This window comes from Ochotona princeps, chromosome 9, assembly GCF_030435755.1.
Source record: "Ochotona princeps isolate mOchPri1 chromosome 9, mOchPri1.hap1, whole genome shotgun sequence".
Taxonomy (NCBI): Eukaryota; Metazoa; Chordata; class Mammalia; order Lagomorpha; family Ochotonidae; genus Ochotona; species Ochotona princeps.
In genome coordinates, this window is record NC_080840.1 from 72,891,645 (window position 1) to 72,904,128 (window position 12,484).

Genomic DNA, 12,484 nt, shown 5'->3' on the forward strand with positions numbered 1-12,484 from the left:
GATGATTCACTCCCCAAGTGACCGCAACGGCCGATGCTGCACCCATCCGAAGCCAGGAGCCAGGAACCTCCTCCAGGTCTCCCATGTGGGTGCAGGGTCCCAACGGATTGGGCCATCCTGCTTTCCCAGGCCACAAGCAGGGAGCTGGATGGGCAGTGGAGCTGCCGGGACTAGAACTGGCGCCCATATGGGATCCCGGGGCGCGTGCAAGGTGAGGGCTTTAACCGCTATGGCGCCGGGGCCCCTAGATTTACTTTTAAAAGGCAGATTTTACAGAGAAGGAAGTCTTCCATCCCGCTGGTTCACTCCCTAAATGGCCTCAAAGGCCAGAGCTGAGCTGATCCAAAGCCAGGAGCTCTCCTCCAGATCTCCCACATGGGTGCAGGGTTCCAAGGCATTGGGCCGTCCTCCCAGGCCACAAGCAGGGAGCTGGACGGGAAGTGGAGCTGCCGGGATTAGAACCGGCGTGCACAGGCGGTGCCGGCGCCGCCACTAGAGGAGCCTCCGACCAGGCCACAGCCCCGGCTCCTCTTCCCGAACCTCTGGGAAATATCAAACATTGTTTTGTCTGCTGCACTTTGCGGTTGGGCAGCAAACAGCAGGGCCCCTCCCTCCCCCAGGTTGTTCGCGAACGCTCCGGGATTGGCTAGGGTCCGAGCATGCGCTGGAGCCGACACCCCTTGGCCCCGCCTTGCCGGGCCTCCGCATGGGAAGCGGGCGCGCGTCACGGCTCGTGCGCAGGCGTGGCCAGGCCGCCGGGGCGGTGGGTTCTGAGGGGAGAGCGCATGGGCAGACAGACGGCGCGTCCGTGTGTCCGGAGCGGCGGGGCCGAGCGGGCGCCATCTTCCCGGCTCCCTGAGGGGCGTGCTGCTTCTGAGGAGGCTGCGGCGGCGAGGAGTGCCCGTGTGTCCGACTCGGCAGCCGTGGTGTGTGTGTGTGTGTGTGTGTAGGGCCAAGTGCGAAGCGGTTCCCCTTGGGGCCTGAGGCCGGGGAGGGGTTGGCGATCGAGACGGAAGCGCAGGGCGAGGCGGGGCCGACGGCCGCGCCAGGTTGTAGCGTAGCCTGTGCCGTTAGGGCACCCTCTTTCCATGCTAAACACCGACTCTCCCTCTCCCGTCAGCCTCCATGTGGTGGTGTGTGTGCGCTTCGCAGCGATCTTGAGAGCGAAGATCTCGAAGGATTTCCTAGGTATTTTTTTTTTTTTCCTTTGCTTATGTCATCGTAGTCGGTAGCGGCGGTGCAGCCCCGGAGGGCCCTGCTTGTCGGGCTCGAGCTGGGCGAAGTGTCTCGGATTCGGGCGCAGTTCAACCTTGTTGGGGTGGAATGTTTGCCCTTGGGGACGGCGTCGCGGAAGGGCACGGGGCTGGGCGGTGCAGGTTCTTGTGAAGGCCGATTGTGGCTGAAGGTCTGGCGACAACATCGGAACCCCGTGTAGCAACTTTGGCCTGGTGTGGAAGGAGGAAGCCCTGACCACCCCCGGCGCTTGTGGACAAAGGCCGTGGGCTCTGGAAGCGATGCCTTCGGACAGTTCCCGTTGGAGGAAGATGGATGTTGCTGGGAAGAATCCTGTGCCGGTTGATGGATTCATCTTCACTCAACAGTTCCTGTTGAGGACTCGGGCTCCGGGTGGTCCCGGGTGGTCACAGGAGCCACCTGCTCTGTAAAAGGCAGGTCATCAGAAAGAATCCCTGTGGGCTGAGCTACACAGCAGAGGAAAATTCACGTTTAGAATTTGAATTGCTTCACGGTAACTTGGAATTTTAAGAAAATACCTGCAGGCAAAAAGTAAAAGAATTTTCTCTCTTCATGTCTGGAAAAAAAAGACCTTACTCAGTAGTTGAAATAAAACTATCCCGAGGTAACACTACAGTTCAGGCCCCACCTGTGTTCTGCCCTGCCTTAATTCATATTGCTGCGCTATAGTGGGGTCATTCGCTGCGTAAAACCAGCCAGGTCATTTAAAAAGCGCTTGTAATTTCAGTGAGTTACGTTTAAATGAACTTTGAGGGATCCAATTTTCACACATGCTCTAACATAGAAAATACTTTTTACTAAGAAGATTTTAAATGCAGAGTGCCTTATGTTAATTTATGTGGGTTTTTTGTTTGTTTGCTTTTTATGTAATCTTAGGAATACAATTTCTGCTAATATGTGTAAGGGAATGGAATATTGAAGTCTCTGGATAGTCTCAAGGTGTGTTGTGGAGGGGTGAACGGTACATTACTGAAGGGCGCAGCTGTGGCGCATGAAGAGAAAACTAGTCCATGAGATTTGACTTTGTGAAACGAAGTCACTGACAGCTAAAGTATTTAAAAAGGTAGTTTTTAAGTTAGGAAGGATAAATTACTTGGAGGCTTTTTGTATTTGACAATGATTAAGTTATTCCTCAAAACATCTGATTTCTGCTGGGGGAATTTTTAACTCATGACTAAAGTTTTAAAGATTTATTCATTTGTATCAGAGAGGCAGATTTACAGAGGGAAGGAGAGACAAAGATCTTTTCAGTTGCTGGCTCACTCCCCCAGTGGCAGCCAAGGTCTGAGCTGAGCCAGGAGCTTCCCGGCCTCCCACGTGGGTGCATGGTCCCAAGGACTTGAGCCATCCTCTGCTTACCCTCCCAGGCCCATCCTCTGCTTACCCTCCCAGGCCACAAGCAAGGAACTGAAGGAGAAATGGAGCAGCAGGGAGAGTGCCTGAAGGGGCAGGATTAACCAATTGAGCCATTGCACTGGATCCAATACCTTTTAAATGTAAATGAAACATTTTAGGAGAGTTCATCTACTTTTTAAATTGTTAAAAACAGCTAAACAGTTTATAGGAAAGGGAACCTTGCAACCTTACACTTTCAGAAGCCATTCATACTTTTGAATATTGATTTGCTAAGAAAGGAAGGCGTACACTGTTGTATGGTACTATCAGATATATTAATAGTTAATTTCATTGCTACTTTTCCGATGTAGAAAGTGCCATCTTATTATCTCTGTTAGTTTTGCTTACATTTTATAGAGGGTTTAGTCTGTGGATATTTTTAAAAAAGTAAAACAGTCTTGCAGACCTCAACGAATATGTCTCAAGGTGCCCCCATTAGCACTGTCATATGTGAGGAGTGGACTAAAATATCATATTTGTATACTAAAGTCAAAAAATGTAATTACTGGATTCTCAGGTCTAAAAACTTAGTTGACGCTTTTTGGGAAGTGCACCTTCCTGTGAGAATGCCTTGGTTCCACACTGTGCTTTCTGCTTCCAGTTACAACTTCCTGTTTAGGTGCACCCTGGGAGGCAGCAAGTGATGGCTTAAAGTAGTTGGGTGGCTGGCGCCCACAAGGAAGACATGGGTAGAAGTTTGGGCTCTGGCTTTCAAACTGACTCGACTTTGACTGTTGTAGGCATTTAAAGAATAAAGCAGCAGATGAGATTCTCTCACTGCTTTTCAAGGAAAATAAATAAATTTTGAAGAACGTAAATATTGCTACATTGGCAATCCTTGAAAATATTAAGTGTTTCAAGTTTTCCTTAACATAGTAAGAGGCAGGCAGAGAGGTTAGCTGAAATACCCATGTCCCAAGTTAGAGGAACTGGGTTCTGTATCTGGCTCTGGCCTCTTGCTAATGTAAGCTCTAGGAAAGGAGTGCTAGCTCAAGTTTTTCGGGTCCCGCCACTCATGTGAGAGATTTGGACTAAGTTCCCAGAACCCAGCTTCAACCCTGGCTGTTGGGGATATTTGGGGAGTGAATCAGCAGATAATGAACTGTTCCCAATAACTGTATAACATTTTCAAACCAGTAAGTTCAGAATTTTTTTTTGGTAGTTCATGCTGATAAACCCAATATTCAAAATTAATGAATTTTTAAAATATTTTTTACTCTGCCATTTGCAGTTTCTCAAGAGTACAGAATAACTGTTTGAAATGTAATGAGACTATTGGCACAGTAAAATTCTGTATCAAAATTGTTACTTGAGGTCAATTTTAATTGGTATTGTAGGAATGCAAGATGATGAGATTTTTTTTTAAATTTAAGAAACTGGATAGTATTTGTCTCAATTATGTTGGAGTCAGGAAATTTGGTTCTGTGTGTCAAAGTGTGAGCTGAGTATGTTTAACCTATACTCAAGTGGTAGCCATAGGTTTGGAATTAATTGCTTCAAACATTTGTTTTTGAATATCAGGATTTGGTTTTTATTGTGTCATTTTGACCAATTGCTTAATTGTTAGACTTTGGTCTGGATGTTTTGAAAGGGAGGAAAGTAAGAGTTGCCTATGAATGGGAACTAGATGGTGAGTTTTCATGGGGAAAGTAAAAGGTCTTTTGGATTTTTGGTGTTCTTACATTGATATTTTGCTTGTAGAACTTATTTAAGTGGGTGTGAAACTCCTATGAGGTGCATAGACCTTAAACACAGAATGCAGTGAGTTTTGATCTGTTTCACGTACTCATGTAATCCCACAGCATTTACTTTGTGTAACATCTCCTTCACACTTAGCCTACTTTCAATCAAGGAGCAATTGTCAGGTTTTCAGCAAGCTTTTGGTTTTATGATTTGCAAACATCTGCTCACATTTTGTATCTGTCTTTTAGAAATCATGATAATGTTCCTCTTTGAACAAAGAAGGGCATTTTGTAATGCTGTAATTATAGTTCTTAATATTGCTTCATTTTTGATAGGTAATTCTAGAATGAATTTCCTATTCAGGCGTTGTTTAAGCACAATTACAGAGTTTAAGAATTAATTATATTTCATTTTCTTTCCACAGTTAAGTTGCTTTTACAGAATTAACAGGTCTCCAAGAAAAAAAAAAATTAAAAAGGTAAGACATCCAGAGTTTAAGGCTTTTCACAGAGACTGGACAAAAATCATGTAAAATCAAATAGTACAGCTTGGTACTTGTGACTTCTGCTCTTTATGTCTGGCTAGAGGTGCTAGCAGAAGGCAATATCAGAAGTTACATACTGACCCTAGATGAGTGCTTTCAGTTTGTAAAGTTCATTTTCAGCTACAAAATTCAGTTTTAGCAGATACATTTCTGAGTTCAAAAGCAGTTTGGTCTTGTTGTGCAGCAACATTGGTAGACTGACCGAGGAAGATTTGGTATTTTTGATGTTCCTGTTGTATAGGATGGGTGGCAGGAAATGTTTCTTCAACATAGTTGGTTTATTTGTAAGTTTAGTTGGGAGAAAGTGTACTGCTTGTTGAAGTGTTAGACGTAATCAGTATTTTTGTGAACTTCTATCTTGTTTTCATTTACAAATGCTAAACGAGGCAGGAACCAGGTAATTGCTAAGCTTAGTTTGGGTTAAGGTACTTCAAAAGTAAGACTTGCTATTTGTACCTTTTTGTCTGCAGGTCATTATTGCTGTGGTTTGAGCTCAGCATGGCTGTAGTCATCCGTTTACTGGGGCTTCCTTTTATTGCGGGGCCTGTGGATATTCGTCACTTCTTCACGGGATTGACTATTCCTGATGGAGGAGTGCATATAATTGGAGGGGATGTAGGGGAGGCTTTTATTATCTTTGCAACAGATGAAGATGCAAGACGTGCTGTAAGTCGTTCAGGAGGGTTTATCAAGAATTCATCGGTAGAGCTCTTTCTTAGTAGCAGAGCAGAAATGCAGAAGACCATAGAAATGAAAAGAACTGATCGCGTAGGAAGAGGGCGACCAGGATCTAGGACATCAGGGGTTGGCGGCCTGTCTGATTTTGTTGAGGCTGTTGAGGAAGAAGAAAATAAATCTGGATATGGCTCTTCAGTTAATCAAGATGCTAGGTTTCATGCTAACGGTACGGGACGTGGTGATCCTAGACCAAAAAAGACAAGGCCACTGAAGGCTGAGAATCCTTACTTGTTTCTGCGAGGTTTGCCTTACTTGGTGAATGAAGATGATGTACGAGTCTTTTTCTCTGGTTTGTGTGTTGATGGAGTAATTTTCTTAAAACATCATGATGGCCGAAACAATGGTGATGCCATAGTAAAATTTGCCTCATGTATTGATGCTTCAGGAGGTCTTAAATGTCACAGAAGTTTTATGGGTTCAAGATTTATCGAAGTCATGCAAGGCTCAGAAAGACAGTGGATTGAATTAGGAGGCGACGCAGTTCAGGAAGATGGTGTTCCTGCGAGCTCTGATGAACATTCTTCAGCAAGAGGAACTGATAGACATTTCCGGAAACGGTCTCATCCAGAATCTCCCAGAACACGCTCTCGTTCCCCTCTTGGATTTTATGTTCACTTAAAAAATCTGTCCCTTAGTATTAACAAAAAAGATTTAAGAAATTTCTTTAGAGATACTGATCTGACTAATGAACAGATTCGATTTCTATATAAGGATGAAAGAAGGACAAGGTATGCCTTTGTGATGTTCAAGACTCTGAAAGACTATAATACTGCTTTAACTTTGCATAAGACTGTTTTACAATATCGTCCAGTTCTTGTCGATCCAATTTCTAGAAAACAAATGCTGAAGTTCATTGAATATTATGAAAAGAAGAGACCAGGGTTAACAGGAAAAGAGAGGTCTGGACGTGTTTCACAAAAAAATTCTCAAGAAGGCTCTTCTGGCCAGAAACTCTGCATTTACATGAGAAACTTTCCATTTGATGTAACTAAAGTCGAAATACAGAAATTCTTTGCAGACTTTTCCCTTGCTGAGGATGATATTTACTTGCTTTATGATGACAAAGGTGTTGGTCTGGGAGAAGCACTGGTGAGATTTCAGTCTGAAGAACAGGCGATGAAAGCTGAACGTTTAAACCGGCGGAGGTTCTTGGGAACAGAGGTTTTACTAAGACTTATATCTGAGGCACAAATGCAAGAGTTTGAAGTAAATGTCATGTCCGGTGAGAAAACACAAAGCTGTTCACCGGCGCATGACCGAGATGACCGCCCCCATGTATCTGGCTCCAGAGAAGCACCGGCGTACTCATTCGGCTCATCGGAAAGCTTTAGGCATCCCCAGAGGGATTCCCAGCACCTTCCAGAAGACTTCAGGCGTTCCCCGGAGAACTTCAGACCCTCTCCGGAGGATTTCCGGCATCGGCGGGAGGAGGATTTTCGGCGTTCGAGGGAGGAAGACTGGAGACGGCCAGATGAGGAGGACTGGAGATGGTCAGCGGAGGAGGAGGAGGAGGAAGAGGAGGAGGAGGATTTCGGGCGGCTTCCAGAAGGAGATTTTCGGCGGCCACCCGAGGAGGACTTGATGCCTTCTTGGGAAGAGGATTCCTGGTGCCCTCCGGAGGACAGCTTCAGCCAGCCTAGGGAGGAGAACTTCAGGCGGCCTCCTCATGGGGAATGGAGGCGAGCACCTGAGGAGGAATTCAGGCAAGCCCCTGAAGAGGACTCCCGGCGGCCCCCAGAGGAGGATTTCAGACGTTCCCCCGGGGAAGAGGTAAGGCGGTCGCCCCCTGACCATTTCCGGCGGTCGCCCCTTGACCATTTCCGGCGGCCACCTCAGGAACGTTTCCGGCGACCACCACCAGAGCACTTCAGGAGAGCACCGCCGGAGCACTGCAGGAGAGCACCACCGCCGGAGCACTGCAGGAGAGCACCAACTCCGGAGCACTGCAGGAGAGCACCTCCGCCGGAGCACTGCAGGCGAGCACCAACCCCGGAGCACTGCAGGCGAGCACCGCCACCGGAGCACTCCAGGAGAGCACGAACCCCGGAGCACTGCAGGAGAGCACCGCCGCTGGAGCACTGCAGGAGAGCACCAACCCCGGAGCACTGCAGGCGAGCACCAACCCCGGAGCACTGCAGGCGAGCACCGCCCCCGGAGCACTGCAGGAGAGCACCACCGCCGGAGCACTGCAGGAGAGCACCACCACCGGAGCACTCCAGGAGAGCACCGCCGGAGCACTGCAGGAGAGCACCAACCCCGGAGCACTGCAGGAGAGCACCGCCGGAGCACTGCAGGAGAGCACCTCCGGAGCACTGCAGAAGGCCGCCCCAGGAACCTTTCAGACGCCCCCCTCCGGAACATTTCAGACGCCCCCGAGAGGAAGAGTTCAGACATGTGCCCGATGAAGACTTCAGGGACCCTGCTGATGAAGACTTTGGGCTCTCTCCTGACGAGGACTTCCGGAGCCCTCAGGAAGAAGACTTTAGACACCCTTCTGATGAGGACTTCAGACAGCTCCCTGAGGAAGACCTCAGGGATGGCCCTGAGAAGGATCCCGGGCTTCCAGAAGGCGGTAGGCCCCCTGGTGAGGCTTTTAGGAGCGCGGCTGGTGATTTTAGAAGTCATCGTCCTTTCGTGAATTTTGGTCGTCCGGAAGGCGGCAAGTTTGATTTTGGAAAACAACGCAGTGTGGGAGGTTTTCCTGAGGGGAGGTTTATACCTGATCCAAAATTAAATTATGGTTCAAGTAGAGGAACGCCCATTAAGATAATGAATCTTCCATTTAAGGCTAATGTTAATGAAATTTTAGACTTTTTCCATGGTTATAGAGTGATAACCGATTCAGTTTCAATTCAGTATAACGAGCAAGGATTACCTACAGGGGAAGCCATTGTTACTATGATAAACTATAATGAAGCCATGGCTGCTATTAAAGATCTGAATGATAGGCCAGTTGGCCCCCGCAAAGTTAAGTTAATGTTACTCTAGCGACTATATATTTAAATTGTTACCATCTACAGTATTGGTGCAGTAAAATGCATTTTTTTAAAAAAAGTTTACGTGTAATTATCTAGTGAAGGGAAGCATTTAATTTTGAACTGTGAAACAAAAAATGTAAATAGAATTTGACTTTTGGGCTTGGAAATTAGTGTTCATTTTTTTCTAATTTAGAACTACATATGCCCTTTTCTTTGAAAGAGATAATTGATTCCTTGAGTTCAGTAACTTTTGTTGATGTTACGGATAAATTTCAAGACTTGTGTAGAGTTGTGTTTGTGAAAGAGTTTCCATTCACTTTCATTCTGTAGTCTACACCTTTTAACTCCTTTTGTGTAAGGAGATGGTCAGTGACTGTTCAGGTTTAGCATTTTCATTGCTACTTGCCTTCAAAATCAATGCCCACTTTCTTGTCTGAGATACTGTTTTAAGCTTCCTGTTAATTACAAATAGTTCAAAATGGACAGACTGTGAACTTGAATATACTTATGTGAAACACTTAGGTGATTCTCGAAGTTCCCATGTTCATAACTTTGCAGTTTTATAAAAATAAAAGTATTACAACTGAATAGAGCAACTAGTTAACTTGTGTTTATATAGAAAGAAAAAAGAATTGCAGCTCAATATTATGAGGTTTTTTCCAACTGCTTATGATGGGTGGGACCAAACATTGTATAATAGTGATGTGCAATACTTTTGTTTCTTCAACATTTTATTAATATATTGATAAAGACAAAGTACTAAAAAAATAATAATATAATTTTAGGTCCAAGGAGACTTTCTTCTCCTTTTTCCTCCCAGGCAGTTCTCTGACAAATAGATATAGTTTGTTTTCAAGGAAGAATTTATTAATGACATATATAACTTGTATGTTTTTTAGGTTCTTATTTTTTAGCTTCAAAACTTGATGTCCGTTCAGAGACTCAGAAACAACTGTAAGACTTGAGAGATTGGATTTTGATTTAATAGTTAACATTTAATGTAGACATTTTACAAATTTGGTTTGATTTTCTATACCCATGTCTACTGTTTACTGGATACTTATTATATGTTAGGCACTATAAGCACTTTATAAACTTATATCCCTTAAGAAGTACAGGGCTTATTATTACCTCTATTTCACCAGTGAGATTGATAGCCCAGATAGGCAAAGGCTCCAGTTCATGCTCTTAATACATTTGCTGCCTCATTTTGTTAAATTGTATCAATTTTAGTAAAACCATGCTGCAAACATTTTGAAGGGTAAGTCATATCTTACCACCATTTCTACTTTAAAAATACAATTAGAAAAGATAAAGCTAGAGTGTTCAAACATTGCTAATAAAACACCAAGTGAGTAAGATTTTATATCCAGTGTTTTCTTTGGAATACTATCATACCACGGCTTCTGACTCAAGACTGTTCATTTGATGCAACATGATTCAAGTTTGGTTGTCCTGTTCTAGTTTATATAAAACATAAAATTTATTTCCCCAATTCTTTTCCAGAGACTTTTTCATATTCAGTTAAAATTCAATATGGAAATTTAGTCATTTAATAATAGGATATTACAGAAGGAGAGTTTGTTGCCAGTGCTTAGACAATATCTGAGTATTTTGGGTTAATCTTCAGTGGTCCAAAGAAATCTAAGTGAAATCCACTTAAATTTCCTTGATTTTAATAGTGAATATCTTAATAGTAGCAAAAAAAAATCAGTATTTTTGGTTCAAAAGCATTTAAATATGGCTCTTTAGCAAGCTAGCAGAGTGATGCCCGAATGGAACACAATGCGTGGCTTAGGAAGAGAGGATTTTTTTAATTGTTCAAACATTATGTAGATGGTTAATTTGATCAAGCAGTCTTTTTGAGGAATGTACAAATAGATGAACACTTTTCTGATACCTAACGATAAAGCTGACGTGAAACTGAAACTGATCATAAAATGGAATTGCTTCTTGTACTAGGTAAGAAGGTGGTAGTTGAAAAGACCAGCTAATTGTTTTTTTTTTTTTTTAAAGATTTTTATTATTATTGGAAAGCCGGATATACAGAGAGGAGGAGAGACAGAGAGGAAGATCTTCCATCCGATGTTTCACTCCCCAAGTGAGCCGCAACGGGCCGGTGCGCCGATCCGATGCTGGGAACCAGGAACCTCTTCCGGGTCTCCCACGCGGGTACAGGGTCCCAATGCATTGGGCCATCCTCAACTGCTTTCCCAGGCCACAAGCAGGGAGGTGGATGGGAAGTGGAGCTGCCGGGATTAGAACCGGTGCCCATATGGGATTCTGGGGCTTTCAAGGCGAGGACTTTAGCCGCTAGGCCACGCCGCCGGGCCCAACCAGCTAATTGTTAATACTTTATTCCTTATTGTATCAAGGTTTAGTTACTTAAAGCTGGTTCTGATTAAGAGCCATGTTTATGCATCTCTTTCTCTTGCCTTCAGTGATAGGGTGACTTAGTCAGATGCTAGAATGTATCATGGAATTTGATAAGTTTAAAGTGCAGCAACTTTGGGCATTCCTCTCTGTGTCTTCCCCAGCCAGCCAGGTTACCAGTTTATTACCAGTTTGTAGCACACACTGTTACTGAGTGTTGTACTGAATCCTCAGGTGAACATCACCTGGCTGCAGTAACTACTGCACAGAGCCAGTGTTCCCCTTTGTTATATGAGCAGGCAGCCAGGAGCCTCAGAGGCATAGTTGTTCTCTACTGTGGTAAAAACAGCTTTGTGCCTACTACATATCTCTCTAGGAAGTATCTGAAAATAGAGCATATCTAGAATGTATAAATCATTAGGTGTGCACTTGTGTGAATTTACATTAAGACAGTGGCACTTGATGCATTTATAACTTATTAAGCCACAACCCTGCTATCTTTGCAATAGGTATTACCTATTATTTATTGAATTGCATTAGATACTACACTTAGATATTTGTGGTCTATAATTATGTAAGAGTTAAATGTCATTTAATCCTGATGATCCTAATTTATTATTCCTGTTTTGTAGATAAGTGATGCAGCCCTGCAGGCCAAGTAATCTGTTGTTTTGGTTGCCCAGTTCGTTTTTTTAACAGCAGGGATGTTTAAAGAACGATGTATACATTTTTAAAATGAGGTTACATCTTAACTGGTTTATAAGCAGCCATTTGATAGCTTTGATTTTGAGTTTTGGCCCCCAGAGCATTTTATATTCATTTGTCCCTTTAAGAAAGTTTACCAAGTAGGTTTGGTAATTTTACATTGATGAAATCATTTTTATGCATAGTTTTCTTTTTATTCTTCAAATGTTTCTTTGAGGTAGATAAAACATTTATTTTGTTACAAAATTATTTGTTTATGTTCAAATACTGGTAACAAAACCAGAGAAGTTATATAGCCTGCTTATGGCCCTCCTGAGCTACACACCAAATTAAAACACTGAGAAAACAGAAGTCCAATGATAATGTCAGTTTCTTAAGAATAGCTATTTAGGGTTTTAAATGTTTTGATTTTTTAAAAAAAGTTGGAATAATGTTATCGCTTAGAACTCTTCACAGGAAACAGTGCTTTAACAGAAGTAGAAATTAAATTTCTCAAAGGTATTTTTCTACTATGAGTAAATTGCTTTTTTTCAATATCAAAACATTATTTATTTTATATATGTGTGAGATCAATAAGTAAAATTCCTCACCAGAAGAAAAAATAAATACCAGATACATGTTTTTTGTAGGGTAAGTGGTTATATACCTTTTTATTGATTAGGTGGTAGCTTGGTAAAGTTTTAAAGAAGTTTTAGTGGTTTCCCAAAAGTTGAGGTACCATGCTTAGTGCTTTAGCATAGCAGCTTTCCCTTAAAACCAGTCTGTTTGACTTTTTTATTAAAGAGAACACGCATTTGTAACACCTGATTTCTTG

The 12,484-nt window shown here is 43.3% G+C and overlaps 1 protein-coding gene across 1 annotated transcript; it reads left to right on the forward strand.

The window, feature by feature from the left end:
- Positions 1–682: 682 nt before the first annotated feature.
- On the forward strand, positions 683–9,953 carry RBM12B (RNA binding motif protein 12B). The gene is made up of 5 exons (XM_058668800.1): positions 683–926; positions 1,121–1,188; positions 4,757–4,810; positions 5,347–7,590; positions 7,810–9,953. Exons 4-5 carry the CDS (start codon positions 5,375–5,377, stop codon positions 8,600–8,602), a joined length of 3,009 nt encoding a protein of 1,002 aa, XP_058524783.1. The 5' UTR covers positions 683–926; positions 1,121–1,188; positions 4,757–4,810; positions 5,347–5,374; the 3' UTR covers positions 8,603–9,953.
- Positions 9,954–12,484: the final 2,531 nt, after the last annotated feature.

Bases quoted from the DNA above. Each gene is read 5' to 3' on its own strand.
- RBM12B (XM_058668800.1), top strand. From the start codon at position 5,375: ATGGCTGTAGTCATCCGTTTACTGGGGCTTCCTTTTATTGCGGGGCCT. The intron at 7,591-7,809 runs GCGAGCACCAAC...GCACTGCAGGAG, and splicing joins CCTCCGCCGGAGCACTGCAG to AGCACCACCACCGGAGCACT.